Genomic DNA, 22,030 nt, shown 5'->3' on the forward strand with positions numbered 1-22,030 from the left:
GAGTGGCCCGTTTCGTTCAAAATGCTGCACATGTCCTGCTCATCCAGAATTCTATCCTCAGAGATGCTATAAGTGATCTGGCTCTGCATTTCCTCAACAAAACGAAGAAAATTGTTGCAAAAAATAAACAAACAAAAAAACATGTTTATATTACTCCTAAACATTTTGCCAAACATCTCACACAGTCCTATCCTCCTGGATGAGACCTGTGCCCAGAAGGGCACTTTTTCTAGTTTATTCTTCTTCTTCCGGAGTAACCTAACTTCCGCTGTGATTGGCCGAGCTTTGCATAATGTTTGTAGTAGCTAATTGGCTGTTGTTGGTTACGTAACCAATCAATGGATTACAATCGTTTATAAAGACATAAATTCCCTTGCAGGGGCAGAAGACCAAAGTATTCAAGCGTTCGGTCTATTACGACCTTCATCGCTCAGGTATCTTAGGGATACCGAAACGTTAATGCCCAAAATAGTTTTATGGTATTTCATGCAAAACACTCAAATTTGCCTTCTACAGTGTTTATGAATGTGGATATGCACAATCTATTTGATTTATGAGTAATGCATTGTTAATTAAATAATGTAAATTAGCCCCTTCATGGACGAAAACCCCAAATTCTATCAAATATATCGTTTGAGATTTTTTTATGCACAATAATCAAATCTGCTTTCTACAATCTGTGTTAGTGAAACTGTAGCATATTTCTTTTCAGGTGGTCGCATATTCACCTTTGCAGGCCATCTATCTTGAGCATGTTGGACCAAACATCCACAGAATATTTCCCACAAAAATAGGGTTGTGAGATCAAACCATCACATTTTAAATTTTACATTTTCATACATACATTAATTTACATAGGCCTACATGTGGCATACATACATGGTGGTCATGACCACATGTTTTGAAGTGACAGAATAATACAGGTCTATAGAACATAAATATTATTCCACCAAAATCAATAAACATAGTCAGCTGAATAAAGTAGTGCCCTGCAGTTGAATGTCATCCGAAGACTTGTACTATCGGCTTCCAAATTAGGCATTTCTGGGTTTTTTCTCCACAATTGTGATGTGTCCGGCATGGCATGATGCCAAAGCTGCAATCAGGTTCCGTGTTCTGGGCTAGTGTCGTTCACTGTCCAGACTCCACAGAGGTCTTTTGACAAATTACTATGAGCTTCAGTTCCTGAGGGATTCTCACAGTGGAAAACGACCAAAACTGCTAAAAATGGCGGATAATAACAATAACAATAATAATAATATTCGTCAAAGGGCGGCGCTATTGAACAATGATAACTAAATGTAAACTTTGAACAGGTAGCCTATAACTCATGCCCTGTTTGAACTACTACAGCAAGGAAACTTCATTGCACATATTCATCTCCTTAAGGCTCATTCATAGTCTGGATTTTCGGTGGTTAGGTGACCACCGAACTACAACATGACGTCACGAGCCGCGGTGAAGAGCAAACCACCGCCACCGCCCCAGCCCTTCTCTCTGTTTTTACTCACCACCGCTCAACGTTATTTCAGCTCCGGTGGTCACCTCACCACCGAAAATCCAGACTATGAATGAGCCTTTATGAGGAATAATGTGGTACGTGACCTATGACCTCTGTTCTTTAGATCTCCCACCATTTTGAATTATATCCAGTAGGGAAGAGTTTGTACGTGAAAATTAAGCCAGTGGTCATTGAGCATTGCAGTTTTATGAAAATGATTATTCTTCTCTCTCTCCCTCCACCTCAACTCCAACCCCACACTGGGTCGGTTAGAGACATTGGAGGGACATAGTTGAGAAATGCACCTTGACAGGGCTGCATTGGACAAAACCAAGCAGCAGGTGCTTGACACCAGGGCTGTTGTTAAGCTCAGCTGTCAATATACTGAAAGAACATACTTGACCAATGACTAGAATGCAGATTCTTGTGAAGCAGAATCACAATCAGAAGAATTTTCAGAAGCATTCAACCAATAGGTGTTCCATCTGTCCATCATGCTCGTTCAAAGCACAGCCGGATGCCTACTTCAACTGATTGCTTCCCTGAAACTACCTGTTGCAATAATGACTCACTCCCGCTGTAATGGGTTAAAAAATGGATACATAATTACAATACTTAAACCTATTCAGCGTCAGTCACTCAGCTTTTCTTTTCTACCTTTCTATAAGATAGCTGGAACCGGTTGTCTTGTTGCAGTGGTGTCCGATCCGAACTTACCCGGGATGCAGAAACTTCTAAGCCAACAATATCTGGTATGTAAAGCCAGATATCGCTGAGGTCAACCCTATAAGCTACTGTATAAGCTAAATGTACTATATGTATGTTTCATTGTGCTGGGTGCCAACCACTTAAGTTGATAGAAGCATTTTCTTTAACAAATGTGCTACATTTCAAGATCTAAATTCACATATGAGTAAACTAAGGCTACCAATACAATCAGATGTTAGGTATGTACAGTATTATGACATTTGAGAAAGATGTTGTGTTGCCAAAATCAATATAACACATTTTACAAGCAAAAGCAGCAGAACAAGATTTTCATTTTTTGGTTATACTTTTGTATACATTTCTGGCTTGTGACAAAATACTGCCAGATATTATGAGGAGAACTTTTAACCCAAAGTCTAGAAGGGTATTGTCTATGCAGAAATGAACTTTTAACCCAACGTCTAGAAGGGTATTGTCTGCAGAAATGAACTTTTAACCCAAAGTCTAGAAGGGTATTGTCTATGCAGAAATGAACTTTTAACCCAACGTCTAGAAGGGTATTGTCTATGCAGAAATGAACTTTTAACCCAAAGTCTAGAAGGGTATTGTCTATGCAGAAATGAACTTTTAACCCAACGTCTAGAAGGGTATTGTCTGCAGAAATGCATTGAATGTGCCCTTGGTATGGGAACAAAACTGAACGAAAAGGGACCTGACATTACGGTGCCAAATTTTGCACGCACACTCCCTGGATGCCAACGATTAACCTCTGCCCCAAATTTTCCAGAACAGCCTGTTTAGTCGACTAAAATGTATTTTGGCGGGCCTTGATGCCGTCGTAATGGCTGATTTTACACTTGCTGAAAATAGCCGATCTGCAAGCTCACAACGCGTCGCAGCGCGACGCGTTGTGAGCTTGTTATTGTTATTATCGGCTATTTTCAGCATGCAACCAGGTGTAAAATGACTTATACTGAATCTCTTGTCCACTAGTCCCTTCCTAACATTTTAGTCTAGTTTTTATTTGTTGACGAAATTGTCATTACATTTAGTCTTAGTTTAAGTCACCATAGCTTAGTTGTCTCCACCAGGCCGAAGGCATGGGGAGAGAGTATGTTTTGCACTCCGTCCGTGTGTGTGTGTGTCCGTCCTTCCGTCCGTCTGTGTACAGCTAATCTCCGGCACCGTTAACCCGGTCGATGCCAAATTTTGCACGCACACTCCCTGGATGCCAACGATTAACCTCTGCCCCAAATGTTCCAGAACGGCCTGTTATAGCGCCACCATGAGGCCGACTTTTGTAAAACACATTTTTTGATTATTCCTCCTCCAGATTCTGTCAAAAAATCCCGCAAATCGTTATCTCTATAGTCATGTGTTCAAGACGGATCTGTCCGATATTTCATATTCCATCCTAATTGGCTAACATTAATTGGCTTTCAAAGTTTTCTGGATTGGCCCGTTTTGAACAAAAAGCCTCAAATCATGAACGCAGCGTGCAATTTACGTGAAATCTTTCACAGACTATCCTATAGGCTGAGGAATATATCCCACCCTATTCACATGCAGTAGGTCTATTATAGTGCCACCAACAGCGGATTTTTGCAAAACACATTTTTGGTACAAAATGCCTCAACTCATCCAATTGCCATCCAAGGTGTAAGAAGAAATGCCACCCTTTTCACATTGGCCTATTATAGCACCACCAGGAGGCCACAACCTGACCTGCTCTGGTGGAGACCTCTGCCCAGAAGGGCACTTTATCTAGTTTCTGTTACATTGGTTCACATTACTCCAAACGTGTGTGTGCGTGCGTGCGTGCGTGCGTGCGTGCGTGCGTGCGTGCGTGCGCGCATGGCATGCATGCATAACCATTTGGTGCTTACTTTAAACATCATTGCGACCGTAGAGTGCATTTCAGTCAGTCAGTCGGTTTGGTTGGTTGGTTGGTTGGTCACCCCAGGCATGACCATACATTATTTGGCCAGACCTCGTGAGTCGTGACATCATATAAATAGGAAAGCTACAAAATAAATGATATTGCAGTACAATAATCAGACGGTAATCAAAGCAAGAATACACAGGACAAACAAATACCCAGAACCTACAGTATCCACAAGCCTCTGTGAAGAGCTTATCAGGAGCTTGTCTTTCACACACAGAATGCTATTGGCTATATGCATGTGATTGTGATGCAAGTAACCGCTGACTGACTGCTGTGATGGAGCAATCAGGGCCACAAACGCATTGTCAGCAGAATTGAGTAACTCTTCATCGTTCGACGCTGTGTTGAGTGCCGTGTTGTTTTTGTCAGCAGATTTTGATTTTAGTTTTAGTCATAGTCTCTTGAATAGTTTTCATTTAGTTTTAGTCACATTTTAGTTACCTGGAATGTTTTAGTGTTAGTCTAGTTTTAGTCGACTAAATATCATAAGATTTAGGTCGACTAAATCTACAGTTGATTTAGTTGACTAAAATGTATTTTGGCGGGCCTTGATGCCGTCGTAATGGCTGATTTTACACTTGCTGAAAATAGCCGATCTGCAAGCTCACAACGCGTTGCAGCGCGATGCGTTGTGAGCTTGTAGAGCTTGTAGATCGGCTATTTTCAGCATGCAACCAGGTGTAAAATGACTTGTGCTGAATCTCTTGTCCACTAGTCCCTTCCTTTATTTGTTGACGAAATTTTCAGTACATTTAGTCTTAGTTTTAGTCACCATAGCTTAGTTTTCATTTCATTTCCATGTAGTTTTCGTCAGTGAAAAAAGGTAGTCGTCTTAGTTTTAGTCGACGAAAACAACACCGTGTTGAGTGAACTACTAGCCAGTATTGAGTATTTGGGAGTATTCAATATTCCACACAAATACAACAAGCCAACATGAAACATAAGCTCAAGGCCATATTATTATTACACTGTCCACCACATAAAGTAGGGATGTGTTTCAATATGAAATGGTAATTATTAAGGATGTATGTTTTTTTTAATAGTTGCTGTAAGCTTCCACATAAAAGATTTTGTGCGTGATCATGCAAGCTCACACACACACACACACACACACACACACACACACACACACACACACACACACACACACACACACACACACACACACACACACACACACACACACACACACACACACACACACACACACTCTCTCTCTCTCTCTCTCGCTCTCTGAAAGAATGGACTTTGTATTTCTTCTTTCTCATGACTTGCACGGTACAGCCAGCACAACACTGTACTTGTGACTCATGAGTTTTTTTTAAATCATGACTAGACTAGACACCGTTTACTCTGCATCAATACCAGTATAACAGCCCTGGGAATCACCATTAGGTCCAAGAATCCCTGGCCTGGAGTTAAGGTGAGTAATATTGGTGTTCTGACTTGTTTGTCTTTAGAACTGAGAATATTACATTACATTACAATTCATCAGCATGAATGAATGAATGAACGAATGAATGAATGAATGAATGAATGTTTATTTCAAACATTAAAAAAGACAATATAAATTTAAAAAAATCACAATAATAATGCATTCAAAAGCAAAACACAAAATATTGAACAATAATATTGGACAAAAATAATAATCACAATTCCAATAAAATTACGTAATAAAGTAATATGTTCGAAAAGGACTAGGAATGAAGTCTATATGCTTATCTGGTCCTACGCCTTTGAATTTTTTAGCATTTCAAAATCAACTTAAATCAGGTCTCTATCAAGGTTCTATTTGTATTCATTTGTTAATTTATTCAATCATTCATTTATTAATCTGAACCAAACTGAATCAACAGTGTATGAAGTCATCAGTCTGTATAACTATAGCAATATGCTGTGTCAATCTCTTTAATATTCTGTATCATCAGTGGCGTGCACAGACATTTAGAGGGGCAGGTGCTCAAGTTAAAAAGGGCACCTTGTGCAGCGCGTGGAACCGGCCGGTTGCCTTAATCCATTTTGGGCGGGAACCCCTTTTGGTGTTAGCATTATGTTATGCTTTAGCTATTGAAAAATAGCAGATCTACAAGCTCATAGCGCGCCACCGAGTGGCGCGCTACGAGCTTGTAGGTCTGCTATTTTTTTAAAAGAAAAAGAAAAAAAAAAGTTATTTTTTATTTTTTTTCAAAAGGGCACATTGCCAAAAGGGCAGGGGGTGCTCTAGCACCCCCTAGTGTCTATCTGTGCACGCCACTGTGTATCATTTGTACTTGTGAAAGCAATGCTGGTCTTGGACTGTGACTTTGACTTCAACCTCAGTCTCATGGGCATCAGAAGGTTTGAGATGGTAGCTTATAAATAATGCTTACTGTACGTGTAAACTTGAGCACATATCCATCCATGATGTTCTTCACTCACATCCATGATGTGTGCTCACTCCCATGGGCGCACACACATCATACGTCATCAAGCATAACGATTGACTTGAAAAACCCATGAGCGTGAGTTTTTAAATGACTTTGCCTATACCAGAATCAGAATCAGAATATCTTTATTGTCATTGTACAAGACAACGAAATTGATGTGCAATCCAGCTCAGTGCATTTAAAACAAAAGACATAATACTCTATATAAAAAACATACATTAAGACATATTGCACAGTGAGTCCCTTTAGTCCATAAAGTGTCAAGTGTCAGGGTTCAAGTGTCAGTGTTTAGAGCTATGACTGCTCTGGGGTAGAAACTATGTTTCAGTCTGTTCGTCCTTGCATTGATGGCCCTATAGCGCCTCCCTGAGGGCATGAGTTGCAGCAGGTGATGACCTGGGTGGGATGGGTCCTTGAGGATGCTGTTGGCTCTTCTGCTACAATGTCAGGCTCAGATTTACTTCTTTAAATCTGTATTGTGAAAAGCCAAACCAGATCCCGAACCATGCAGCAGCCAGCTGGGGCCTTCTGCGTCACTATGATGTGCTTCAAGAATTTCTATGTTTTGGCTATAGGCCTATAATTATGTTTCACTAAGAGCGAATGAGACAAACAGAACATTGCCGACAGTCCCTTGAAATACGGAATCCTCCCTTACGCCAGGGCTCCACCGGACGCGTTGCGTTGCGTCTGCGTCGCGTCAAAAAACGCACCGGTTCAATTTTAATGCACGCGTCGCGTCTCCGTCAACGCGGGCAGTGGAGCCACCCTTCATTGATTAAAAAGGGAACATTCCCTGACGGTGACGGAGACGCGACGCTGACGCGCCCGGTGGAGCCCGGCCGTTATTTGGAAACTAAAATACGGGGTGCATACATTGGTTAGACCAACAGTCCTACAGTAATTTGTCATTATTCAGACAAACCCGTGCAAACCTGCGCATGTCGGGGCTCCCGACATGCGTGGCGGGTTAAAACGTATCCGTGCTACGGGTTAAAAATCAGGTTATGGATGCTGGCGTCTAGTGCTTAATATATAATATGCAACACTTTTACATTATATACAGTGAGATTTGATCTTTTTCTGGGAATCCCTCATTTTGTTTTTAAATAAGGGTAGTTGGCAACCCTAATAGAGTAAGAAGATAGAAAGACAGGGAGACAATGCTATAAGGTCATTATTGAGTCACGCTTCCATTCTCTGCTCAAATAATGAAGGCTTCAAAAGGGTGAGCTATTCTTATAGCTGGGGCTCCAGCCAGTGGGCACACACAGGAAATAGCCCATCTAAGCCAGGGGTTCTCAACGTTTTTGGCCGGGGACCCCCGGAAATGCTTTGGCAATGTCTCGGGACCCCCGCCCCGCCCCCTCCCGACCCCCAATATAAATTGACTGCTACAATAACCTTAAACCATTTTGGGCGGGAACCCCTTTTGGTGTTTTAAGCATTGTTATAATTTAGCTATTTAAAAATAGCAGATCTACAAGCTCATAGCGCGCCACCGAGTGGCGCGCTACGAGCTTGTAGGTCTGCTATTTTTGAAAAATCGTGAAAACAAAATTGAAAAAAAAAAAGTTTTGTTTTTTGTTTGTTTTTTAAATAATTTGGGGACCCCCTAAAATAATTTGGCGACCCCCCGAGGGGTCGCGACCCACGGGTTGAGAACCCCTGATCTAAGCTCACAACGTGCTGATGCACTGTGAGCTTGTAGATCGACAATTGTCTTTGCGTGACATGCCTTGACTAATCATGACACAGCCATGACTAATTCAGAAACTAAATACAGCCCCTTTGCTCCTTGGATACAGCCCCATGAAATTGTGCCTCAGTCCTTCAACCAATCAAACCAGGAAAGCATCTGTGCCATTTAAAAAATGTAGCTAGCTATATAATTCATATATAGAACATTGGTTGAATTGGCTATTCAAAAGACGAGTAGATATACAAGCTCACTTCATGCCATGCTATGAGCTTGTCTATTTTAGAAAACTCATGAACATTTTAAAGCTAACATTTCTTTACTGAAATCTTTGATTCTAGGGATCTCTGTTACAAAATACCTTTGAGAAGTTTGAGCACCACTGAATAGCAACGTTTTTTTGTTCTTAAAGACGTAGGGAAATGAAAAAAACTTTTAGACCATATCTGTGGTCATCATATTGGCATACATAACAGTCGATGCCAAAACAATGGGAAAATCTCATTTGTTATGTATTTTTTTTTATCAAAAGTCCAATTTTAATTACTTCCTTTGAACGGAAATGTACTGCGTGATGACGTGTCGAGTCCTTCATGAATAAAAATGTATCTTGATTTCAATCACCTGTTTGATTTCCATCGCTGTGCGTTCCTCCAACACAGCTGATGTTGATTACAGAACTACTCCATTTTTAATCTCATTCAAGATGACATCCAGACAGTGTATTACTCATTTTAAACGTAATTATAAAACAGGTCGTTTCGAGGAAGCAATCTGATTGGTTGAAACAGCTTTATAACCGTGCTTTAACTACGATATTGGAACACCTAATCAAAACAAAGAATCCAGACATGCTTTTCTCCCAGAGCGCAGCAGACTCGGTGGCTAGGATAGCTAGTTTCTTGGGACATTTGTGGTCGTAGTGGCTACATCTGTCATTATGAAAATAAAGATTTTCAGCGATTATCTTAGTTTTAAGGGTAACTGTTGTATAATTGCAATATTACACACAATATTACACTTCTGCGATGACCTGGCTCTCGGCCCTGCAGGCGAGTTCCTGCGGCACCGCAGGCATGCATTAATGACGATAATGAACACCCTCCCGTGTAATATTGCTTAATCATCACTCTACAATATGTATCTGAAAACTCAACGCACACGCACACGTGCACGTAGCGGAGCTACGTCCAATACCCTGAAGGGATGTGACTCTGTTCTGATTGGTTCAAAACACACAGCTTTCCGTTTCAGAGTAAAACTTACAAATAAAATGCCCGTATATTTTCATTTCCCTAGATCTTTAATGGGTTAAGGAACAAAGATGGTCTAACTCTAAACAGTGCTCTCGGTGTGTACTGTCATCATCATCATCAAAGCATTGATTCTGTTTCTCCAATCTGGGCTTTCTCACCTTTTCTTCTTTCCTTTTGCACAGCAGGTGCATCAGCCAACTACATTTAAGTAATTATTTATAATCCTCCGTGTTTACGACGGTATAGGTTGAAGATAAACAAATTTATGAGAGCAATCATCAATGCAGATCCATCAGCAGACGCTGTCAGCTCCAGCACCCTAAGACTGTGATCATGTCTTATTGTGGAGCATCAGAAGGCTCAGCCTGCATGTGCATCCTTTCATCTAAATTCATTCTGACACTTAACTACATGTTCCTCTGAGAGATCAATACATTACGACACACACACGCACGCACACATGCAGACACAGACAGACAGGCATGCAGAGAAGCTTGTGCACGTGTGTGTGTGCTTGTGCACACCTTGCACTGAGCTTACACAACATACAAGGTAGTCGAGAGTTGAAGTTATTGAACATGTTATGCACATGAACACATTATAGTTATGCACATGTAGATCACATACACATGAACACATTATAGATCGTAAAGGTATAAAAGGCAACTTTCATCTTTGTTTTTAATATACTGTATGCACTGCAAATGCTCTCTCTCTCTCTCTCTCTCTCTCTCTCTCTCTCACACACACACACACACCGATTTTAAGCGGGATTCAGGAGGATAGGCGAGGATAGAATGATGTTCTACATTTCACAACATCTGCTTGGATGAAACAGAAATAGATGAGGATCCAGGGGTGAAGAACAGAAAGATAAAACATTGATAGTTAAATAAACTTTCTAATATCTTAGTGGTTTCTTGCATTTAAAATATATATATAGGTCTAAGTAGAGAAAGCAAGCAGCTGAACCTCGTCACTTGTCCCTATGGACCATGATGGAACACACAGCAGCAGTGTAGCTTGTCCCTATGGACCATGATGGAACACACAGCAGCAGTGGACCTATGGACCATGATGGAACACACAGCAGCAGTGGACCTATGGACCATGATGGAACACACAGCAGCAGTGGACCTATGGACCATGATGGAACACACAGCAGCAGTGGACCTATGGACCATGATGGAACACACAGCAGCAGTGTGCATCGCATGGTTTAAGGGAAGTACAGTACAAGAGACTTTGTCCTACTTATAATGTTGTTCTTCTCTGGTAACTCACTTATTAGGTAACATAATGTGGTTGTTTGACTTTGTGTGTGGTCCACAACATCAAGTGTGACTCTCTTAGCGCTAATTAAAAGATGGCAATGTACAATTAGAGTACTCTCAGCATTTTACACTTATCTTTCTCTTTTATCCCACAATTTTGTAACCTTTTTTTTTTTCACCCGGTGCTAATTGCCTAAGCTGTAATCCTGGGCGCTACTCTCCCTCTGCCAACCTGGGGAGAGCCCCAGACTGAGCTCATGCTTCCTTCAATGCATGAGGAGTGAGCAGGCCGTAGCGCGTGGAAGGAACACGTTATTCCAACCAGTTCCTTTCCCTTCCATGGAGCCCCGTCTGACCAGGAAGAGGCAGTTTAGAGACCAGGATTACTGCAGGTTTTTTGTGAGGGTACCTATCGGGGACACGGGGAGAACATGCAAATTCCACACAGAAAGGCCCTTTCGCCATGGGTGCTGATGATGCGGAGAACACACCCCCAGCGCCCACAGCGTCTCCAGCAGGAATCGAACCCGGGACCTTGTAGCTTTTGAGGCGACAGCGCTATAGCAACTGCGCCACCGTGTCCCCACTTTACCCTGTTTCTGCATCCCATTGCTGGCAAGGCATGCTTGTTTCTCTGCCTAGTTCAGAGCTAAGATTCACAACAAGGTGACATGACACTTGCAATCACTTGCAACAGAATTCTCCAGAACTGAGGTTTGCTATACTATCAAACTGAACAGAACATCAAGGCAACGAGCTGAGACCAATTGAACTGAGGTTTGCTATACTATCAAACTGAACGGAACATCAATGCAACGAGCTGAGACCAATTGCCGTTTCCACAGCAACGGCTCTTCACATCGTTTAAAGTCTTTGGTCATGTCACTCCAAACTACTTGATATGCAAACTCCAGCACCTGACAGCAACCTTTCCTCCTGTATCTATATGCAAACTCCAGCACCTGACAGCAACCTTTCCTCCTGTATCTATATGCAAACTCCAGCACCTGACAGCGCAACCTTTCCTCCTGTATCTATATGCAAACTCCAGCACCTGACAGCGCAACCTTTCCTCCTGTATCTATTCAAACTCCAGCACCTGACAGCAACCTTTCCTCCTGTATCTATATGCAAACTCCAGCACCTGACAGCAACCTTTCCTCCTGTATCTATATGCAAACTCCAGCACCTGACAGCAACCTTTCCTCCTGTATCTATATGCAAACTCCAGCACCTGACAGCAACCTTTCCTCCTGTATCTATATGCAAACTCCAGCACCTGACAGCGCAACCTTTCCTCCTGTATCTATATGCAAACTCCAGCACCTGACAGCGCAACCTTTCCTCCTGTATCTATATGCAAACTCCAGCACCTGACAGCAACCTTTCCTCCTGTATCTATTCAAACTCCAGCACCTGACAGCAACCTTTCCTCCTGTATCTATTCAAACTCCAGCACCTGACAGCAACCTTTCCTCCTGTATCTATATGCAAACTCCAGCACCTGACAGCAACCTTTCCTCCTGTATCTATTCAAACTCCAGCACCTGACAGCAACCTTTCCTCCTGTATCTATTCAAACTCCAGCACCTGACAGCAACCTTTCCTCCTGTATCTATATGCAAACTCCAGCACCTGACAGCAACCTTTCCTCCTGTATCTATATGCAAACTCCAGCACCTGACAGCAACCTTTCCTCCTGTATCTATATGCAAACTCCAGCACCTGACAGCAACCTTTCCTCCTGTATCTATTCAAACTCCAGCACCTGACAGCAACCTTTCCTCCTGTATCTATATGCAAACTCCAGCACCTGACAGCGCAACCTTTCCTCCTGTATCTATATGCAAACTCCAGCACCTGACAGCGCAACCTTTCCTCCTGTATCTATATGCAAACTCCAGCACCTGACAGCAACCTTTCCTCCTGTATCTATATGCAAACTCCAGCACCTGACAGCAACCTTTCCTCCTGTATCTATATGCAAACTCCAGCACCTGACAGCAACCTTTCCTCCTGTATCTATATGCAAACTCCAGCACCTGACAGCAACCTTTCCTCCTGTATCTATATGCAAACTCCAGCACCTGACAGCAACCTTTCCTCCTGTATCTATATGCAAACTCCAGCACCTGACAGCAACCTTTCCTCCTGTATCTATTCAAACTCCAGCACCTGACAGCAACCTTTCCTCCTGTATCTATATGCAAACTCCAGCACCTGACAGCAACCTTTCCTCCTGTATCTATTCAAACTCCAGCACCTGACAGCAACCTTTCCTCCTGTATCTATTCAAACTCCAGCACCTGACAGCAACCTTTCCTCCTGTATCTATATGCAAACTCCAGCACCTGACAGCAACCTTTCCTCCTGTATCTATTCAAACTCCAGCACCTGACAGCAACCTTTCCTCCTGTATCTATTCAAACTCCAGCACCTGACAGCAACCTTTCCTCCTGTATCTATATGCAAACTCCAGCACCTGACAGCAACCTTTCCTCCTGTATCTATTCAAACTCCAGCACCTGACAGCAACCTTTCCTCCTGTATCTATTCAAACTCCAGCACCTGACAGCAACCTTTCCTCCTGTATCTATTTAGTGATACCATGTATATTACTCTTGATTATTAATGGGGATGGTTCTGGAGAACTGCTCATCTGATCGACTTCACACATTCAACTCATCAATCAGAAACCCAACAATTGATCTTTTTTCATACAGTACATAGTTGAGAATTGTAGTCCATGGGCTGCTAAAACATGATGCTGATCGGTCCAGTAATTAGCCCTTCGCTAAACCCCACCCCAAAAAGCGACTGTCCAATGCCAATCCAAATAGTTTAGCAACCGTTGCTAAGGATGGCAACCTTTCGTCACCTCATAGCTGTCAGTGTTAATTTGCATGGCTGTGTTGTTGAACACACACGACTCACCCACCCAGATGATGACAATAATACTAATCACCGTAGTCTTACCATTCATTGCATGAAAACTCCTGCATGTCGTACCTAAGTTGATTGAGTTGGATACTTCTCCCTCTAACATGTCCTCGTATTTCTAGCTTATTGAAATAATGTAATTTGCATATCCTATACTGCAGGCCTTGTTGATTAGACTTAGAAGACATTTTGAAGTTCTCGCTACTGAAATGATTGAATATTTATGTCATTTAACATCTTCTCAATGGGTGAGAAGGAAAGCTTGCCATGCCAGCTAACGTGCCTATAAGCCTATCTCACAGAATTTCCCCGCCCCCCTTAATACGCCCCCTTTCGTGGTTAGTGGTGATAGCGTGACGTCACTCCATAGACGCTACATGTTAACAGAGGTAATTTAAGAAGTCTACAACTTTTGTTTTCTCAAGGTAAGGTTTGTTCTATCTGTTCGAGCTGATTTACCATCTTGTTTGCTTCATAATAATATTGGTCTGTCACATTTTTACATTAGAAAATGTACTTAGATTCTCCAGAGAAAAAAACGTGTAAATGCTAATGTTAAAGACACCACTATTTACCGGAAGTGGGCGTGGAAAGCGGGCTGTGAGATAGGCCTATTGGACAGGTTGGGGAGGGACTTAGCGAAGGGCTAATTCCAGCGATAAGATGCAGATAGACACACAGATGGATGAAAACATAATCTCCTGGCAAAGATAATAACAGAGAATGACAGAGGCATAAAGCGAGAGGGAGAGTTCAGGTGCTTCGTTTTGTTGCTGCTGTCATTCCTTGGCCTCTAATTAGCTCAGCTGGAAACGAAGCAGTGCTCATCTCATCTGAATTTTATGAACTGGGGAGCCTGCAGGGAGTCACAGGCAGTGGTGTGGAAGAAGCACTTGTTTTTAGTAAAAGTAGCAATGCCACATTGTAGAAATACTTGTAGGTAGAAAAGAAAACATAGAAAAGTATTGGCATCAAAATGTACTTGAAGTACCAAAAGTAGAGCTTTTTTACACCATGCCTATACTGTATCTTTTATTTCTTCTCTGTCACATCATAGATAGATTGATAGATGGACGGTAAAACCCTCTGGAAGTGAATAGACCCTTATACGGGTGCAGTGGCACAGAGGATGTGCTGACTACTGTACCTTTTTTTTTTTTAACTTATTGTTTTTTATTGTCATTGCCGGGGTAGACAATACATTTTATACATATGCATCATATATCATCATTCAGTTCTAAAATACAGAATTGTCTCCCCAAGGAGACAGCAGCAACATAGAAAGTAACACATTTGAAATACTGTACCTTTTTATAGCCTGGCTAATAAGCCAGACTCAAATCACATCCGCCGGCAGGCAATTTTATTTTTGCCAACGGCTGATTCGGTCTGGTTTATTATCCAGGCTACCTTTTTATACCTCTCGCTCCTCTTTTACAGCCATTGTCTGGGAGTTTGTCCAGTGGCCATCTTGGGCTACGTATTATACAGAGTGGTCTCACGACATGATGACACAGCACAATTTGTCACACAAATCATGCTTTAAAGCGTCTATATTTAGACTGTCTGTATATAGCTGTTGAAATGACGTTGCCTAATCTTAGCCTAGACAGATAGAGATATAGAGACGTCCATTTTTATGCTCTCACTTCAACACTATAGTGTTGCACAATTCATTGAATTTGGATCACGATTTTACATGATCGTCCTATTATTGATATTTAAAATGTGTGACGCATTGTGAGATTGTAGATTGTTAAAATGTATGTCCAATAGTGAGGTTCAGCAAGTATCAGTTAAAATCATGTCAACTAGTGAGGTTCAGCAGTTTTATTCTGCATCCGTATTCCGTAGGTATAATTAATGGAGTGAAATACTGTATTTTGCTCATAGGAGATGCAACATGAAACCAGTGATATACTTGTCAAAAACAATGTCACTACTCGGTGAATAATCGTGATGAATAATCGTGATGAATAATCGTGATCTCAATATTGGCCAAAATACTGTTATCGAGACAATCATTTTTGGCCATAATCGTGCAGGTCTATACATTGGCTATTTTTTAATGTTTTGGGGGGAAGAATTGACATATTGTGAACACACACACACACACACACACACACACACACACACACGCTTTTCTGCACGTCTGTGTGTGTGTGTGTGTGTGTGTGTGTGTGTGTGTGTGTGTGTGTGTGTGTGTGTGTGTGTGTGTGTGTGTGTGTGTGTGTGTGTGTGTGTGTGTGTGTGTGTGTGTGTGTGTGTGTGTGTGTGTGTGTGTGTGTGTGTGTCATTATCTCCCTCTGATCTCTCAAAGGATCAAGTAGTTGATGTCAGAATGAATTTAGATGAAAGGATGCAGCATGAGTCTTCTAATGCTTCACAATTTTTACAACACTATTGTATGGGGCGAATGGGGGTCTGCCTGCGGACAAATAAATATTGATTTGAGGGTCCTTGACATGAAAACGTTTGAGAATCACTGTTGTACACATGCTTTAAAAAGAAAATCACGTGACTCAATGAGATTTCCAAGGTTATACTGCAGAACCTTTGCTCTCCTACATGACTAAATGGAAAGTGCATGCAGATGTAGCCGAGTGGATTCTATTTGCACATCATTCTTCAACCACTGCCATATAATATAAATGTGTTGTTATTCTGCAGATTGCAACATGCTGCGTTGTCTGTGTATGTAACATCCTCTGTAGCCTGATTTAGGCTTGGTCGTTGTCGACAGCACCTGTCGTGTGAGTGTGTGCCAGTGTTGTTTTTGTCGGCTATTTTTAAATTTAGTCTCAGTCTTAGTCCAGTTTCAATCACCGTTGTTAGTTTTTATAGTATTTAGTCGAACTCATCCTATTTTTATTTAGTCACATTTTAGTCGAACTAAAAGTTGAGCATTTTAGTCTTAATCTTAGTCCAATAATCCGTAAATGTATTTGTCTAGTTTTGGTCAACAAAAACTGTTGACATTTTAGTCAAGTTTTAGTCTGACAATTATTTTAGCCCTTTACTTTTTTGTCAGCCAATATGTTTCGATCTAATCTAAAAGAATATTTCACATAGCATTTTCTGTCATCCTTTTGATGAAAAACACAATTGTAAGAAATACATCCAGGAATGGAACATGTTTTGATTGAATCTGCAAATATATTTGGAACCATAACCAGTCACAGAAATATCGACGCTTGCATCCTGTTTAACTACTGATCCCAGTACAGTACAACAAGACAACACCAAATGATTGAACTAATGTCCAGTTCAACCAACTGAACCCATGCAGTAGCATACTTACAGTGTGGTTGGTTTACCAGGCTAGTAGCCTATAGACTAACAAGACAACATCAACATCTAGTTATAGAACAATGTCCAGTTCAACCACTCTGACGTGGTTTCATCAGATGATTCTCAACTGATTCTTGTAACTTGGGGTCACCGTTTAACAATTCAAGAGGTGCAATCAGGTGCTCTGAATTTCAGGGCTGTTTATTAAGCTCAGCAGTCCATATACTGAAATAACATAGGCTACTTGAACATTGACAAAGTAGAATTACAATCAGAAGAACTTTCAGAAGCATTCAACCAAGCCATTTAAATGGTGTGCCATTTATATTTTGAATAGGAGCACAATTACCTAATTGTGCTTCAAGCTTGTGCTAATTGAAGCTTGTGCTTCAAGATGATGGAAAACTTAATATAATGACTCACTCCCACTGGGTTAAAAAAAGGATACATAATTACTGTCCAAGTGTTCAGAATTCAGATCCACCATGGGGGAACAGTGGGTGACGTGGGTCTGCACAAACCTTAAAGACATAGGGAAATGAAAAATATGTTTTTCACACTTTTAGAGCATATCCAATCCAATCTATGCCAAAACAATGGGAAAATGTCAATTTTTGTGTATTTTTATATCAAAAGTCCATAATTAATTACTTCCTTTGAACGAAAATGCGATGCATGATGACGCGTCGGGGCCCGCATGAATAAACATTGTAACATGTTGACAGATTTTCAACCATTTTGGGCCAAGGTGCTGCTTTTCTTTTCTACCTTTCATTACAACCACTTAAGTCTGGAGCTCTTTGGTGGAGCTGTTGCCCACGCAACCCAACTACAAATAAGCGGTTGAAGATGGATGGATGGATGGATGTACATATCCACATTCATGGATAAACACGCCAAAAAGAAAAGTTGATGCATTAGATACAAAAATAAAAAATAAATCACACCCGTGTGAGGTGAGGGGCGCTAATATATTAACGTCTAACTCATGTTGATTAGGTGATGTAATGGTGATGTAAAACAAACATTAAATTCTCTTTATTGTTAATGGCATTTAATGTTTGTGTTAGGGACAAGATGACGTAAATCTTCCCTTCATTGTCAATGGCGTTTTTAAAACAAACATTGAACTAAAAACAAACATTAAACCTGTATATCAAAAAAAGAAAAATCACACCCGTGTGAAGTGAGGGGTGCTCTTATCATCATACATCATCAATATCATCCATCATCATATGTCACATTGCGTGCTCAACCATCAAATAATCACAAAAGTCATTCAGCCAATCACAATTTGCGTCCTCACTTTTCCGTCTTCACTTTTGTCTTCAATGTTTGTGTTTACACAAACACGGAAAGCTGAGCATAGCTGAGTGGCAAGGGCCCCTCAAAAATATATTTTATGGGATTTGGGGGTTTTCAGGCATGAAGGGGTTAATATGTTAATTAATTAATTAATTGATTAATTAATAATGCATTAATCATAAATCAAATACATTGTGCATATCCACATTCATAAACACTGTAGAAAGAAAATGTGATGCATTTAGACCAAGTATTTTTGCATTAAATAATACAAAGCTTTATTTTCGGGGATTTGTTTGTGTTTCGGGCATTAAAGGCTTAATAACTAAAAATGCTCAAGGGATATCACTGGGCATCCTCTTGATTATTGTTAAGAAGTGACCCCAAGCTACAAGAATCAGTTGAGAAAAAAACTTTATCTGACGAACCATGTTCACCCCCATGGCTCCCAGACTACCACAAACACACACAAACACACACACACCTGCACGCACGCACAATTGCGGGCGTGTAGAATAGATCATTTAGAAGTAATTTAGAAATATAAATGGACTTCTTTTAGTTCTACTCTTGTCCACTAGTCCCTCCCTGGCATTTTAGTATAGTTAATTTGTTGACGAAAATGTCATTATATTTAGTTTTAGTTTTAGTCATCATAGCTTAGTTTTTATCTAGTTTTTATTTGTTGACAAAATTGTCAGTATATTTAGTCATAGTTTTAGTCCTCGTAGCTCATTTTTATTTTGTTTTTATTTTGTTTTCCTCAGTGAAAAAGGGCAGTTGACGAACATTTTTTGTTTTAGTTTCAGTCAACAAAAACAACACTGGTGTGTGCGTGCGTGCGTGCGTGCGTGGGAATATTCATTGTCTACATACGTACCAATGCTAAAAGTCTTCAAAGAGCAGCCTACAGTACACGTACTGTAACTCAAGGTCTCAGCGGAGTATACTGATTGCCGGAAGGGAAAGTATTCACAAATAACCTCAACCGAGCAGCGAGCACACACTGCTGTAAACAAGAATCTAGAATTGTGGGAGGTGCACTGTAAAAATACTGAGTGCTATAAAACTACAAGCCGGGGCAGATTTGAATGAGTAAAAATGTTTACCGTAACTAATAATGGCAGACTATGTTAAAGTCCAGCTACAATGACTTTTCCTTCTCCTTTGGTTTGTGTTTTAGTAAATCAGAAGTAGGGGTGCACGATTATGAAATTATGACCGATATCCTATCTCCGATTATTTGCAGGGTCATATCTGCCGGACTGCCGATAACGATTCTGACCGATTCCGATATTATACAGAGAACCACAATGGAAACAAGCCTAGGCCCTGTAGGGGCTTGACCCAAAGCCTGTTAATAAAGTATTCAATCAATCAATAAATAGCTCTTTTCCAACTAAATGACTACTGAATGAGTACACAAATTAAATGTAGATTTTATTTAATTTTTTGCTGGTGAAAACCGATTAAATAATCTGTGTTCTTTTGAGACCGTACCGATACCAATATGGCATTTTTATGGCCGATATGGACAATTCCGCAATTATGCTACCGATTAATCGTGCAACCCTAATCAGAAGCCATGCACCCGTAAAAGACCTGATGCTCTCCTTCTCTTACTGTAATAATAATAAACCTATAGATCAGTGCTTCTCACACTTTTTGGGCATTCTTTACACGGTAATACTTCAGTTCCACCAGAGTTCATTGAACCATCAACCAACTATCCACTACTATCCACTCCTTGTGTTTCTCCAACCCAGAGAAGAGTCCAGAAAGCCAGCAAACTGTCATGGGTCAGTGTATTGGAAAACCCAGTCTTGCCCCAGACATCCAGAGGACCAGAGTCTCAACACTATCTTCTGATAAGGTAATGACACAAATATATGTGCATTGTTAAGGTATTGTATTTCACTATAACGTCACATCTGGATAGGGATGGAGCTCGAAACCTACCCCATCAATATTATTTTCCAAAAGTAATGTCAATTGCCTTCCGTCGGTTCTTTGAAAAGTACTGTATTTGAAGGCCCTAGTAAAATGTAGTCCAAGTGATATTGTTTGGTTAAATAAATATACATTTTCTGTTTATAAAGTACTATTCAATATAAAGCCATTTAGCACGTATTGCACACATTAATGGTTGTTTTAATGATAGGCAGAAATATTTGTAACTTTTGTCATCTTCATTTAATTTTAGATAGTGGTTGGCCACAAACTCACAGCCAATAAAAAGATACTGGTTCTCTTCAGAATTTGTCACCTCACGTCTTTCCACAAACTGTTTATTTGTGTTGCATATTACACTGTTTACACTTTTTTAGAAAGCCTTCCATGGGACTTGATAAGAGGCTTTCAAAGCTGGCTCACCATAACTATAATAAGTTAATAACCATAACATTACCGTCTCATCAATGTCTGTTGACCGTTGAGAGATCTAGCTTGGAAATATTCCACGGTCTTAATTGACTACGGGGTGCCTCCAAGTAATGAATAGAAACATATAGAGACGCCAGGTTGAAGGTGGTTAAATTGCCTTTTCTGTATGTGTGTGTTGCGCGTGCGTGTCTGTACGCACACGTGACGTGGGCACATACTATATTTTACTGTATAAGTCATGGATTGCCTCTGCAGTAAGTGATGCTGCAGCTGTGATGGCTTCATAGATAGAGTGCAGTGGCTCAGGAGTCAGAGGGGCCATCTTGGAATCATAAGTAAACATGAGTGCTGAGTGCAGTGTTTGTTTGTTTTAGCAGATTTTGATTTAGTCTTAGGCTGAGCTCACACCAGAATTGCATGAAAGGTGTGAGCTCAGCCTTAGTCTATTCTTTTGAATAACACCATTTAGTCTAGTCCTATTTAGTATTCTGAAATCGTTTTGTCTTAGTCGACTATAGTCTTTTATAGTCTCTTTCTTGCAGTGTTCATTTTGACAGAAAATATTTAGTGTTAGTCTTCGTCTTTTGAAGAACACAGACTAAATATCAAAATCTAAATGTCCCTGCACACTGCCGCGAATTTCAGAGCCGCCATTTTTCCCCACAATTTTCCAAAAAACGCATCAGTCTGACTCTGCAAGGACCTAATCCGAAAGGCGTAGCAGTGTACAAGCTCCTTAAGTCTTTTAGTCTTAGTCATAGTCAACAAAATTAACACTGGGTGTGTGAACGGGTGAATGTGAAATACATTGTAAAGCACTTTGGTGAAAGGTGTTGCCATTTTTATTAAACTCATAAAATATTATATACACACACACACAATCCAAAAGAATAAACACAATGAATAAAGCACCACATAAAGTACAGTGTATGTGGCATTGCCTAAATATACACATACCTGACTGCACCTATCAGTGTCAAGATAGCGGGATGACTGAACCCGATATGCAACGCCACAAATAGGAATGTTCAAAATCTAAAGATTTATTTAAGTCCAAGGCAGAACAGGGTAAACAAACAGAGTACTAGTAGCTGTAAGCTCAGGAAACTCAGGAGAGCCAAAAGGCCAAACTTCAAAAGTACAAAATAAAACTAAGTACTAAGTACAAGTAAAAGTACTGTGGAGAGCCAGACCTTAACAATCAGACCAGCACTAAAGCACACGCACGCACGCACGCACGCACGCACGCACGCACGCACGCACGCACGCACGCACACACACACACGTTCATTAATGCATGCGC

At 40.7% G+C, this 22,030-nt stretch overlaps 1 protein-coding gene across 4 annotated transcripts in view; it reads left to right on the forward strand.

The window, feature by feature from the left end:
• The window catches only part of LOC306930108 (uncharacterized protein), a 77,616-nt gene that overhangs the window by 3,601 nt on the left and 51,985 nt on the right, over positions 1 to 22,030 (forward strand). For 2 of the 4 annotated variants that reach the window (XM_079510852.1, XM_079510853.1), the window contains exons 3-4: positions 2,174 to 2,253; positions 20,112 to 20,218. In XM_079510852.1, the coding sequence (XP_079366978.1) occupies positions 2,174 to 2,253; positions 20,112 to 20,218 (187 nt within the window). Of the gene's footprint in view, positions 1 to 2,169; positions 2,254 to 20,111; positions 20,219 to 22,030 lie in introns of all 4 variants that reach the window. The other 2 variants (XM_079510855.1, XM_079510854.1) reach the window with 1 other exon arrangement.

This window comes from Electrona antarctica (assembly GCF_951216825.1).
Source record: "Electrona antarctica genome assembly, chromosome: 9".
NCBI classification, from domain to species: Eukaryota; Metazoa; Chordata; class Actinopteri; order Myctophiformes; family Myctophidae; genus Electrona; species Electrona antarctica.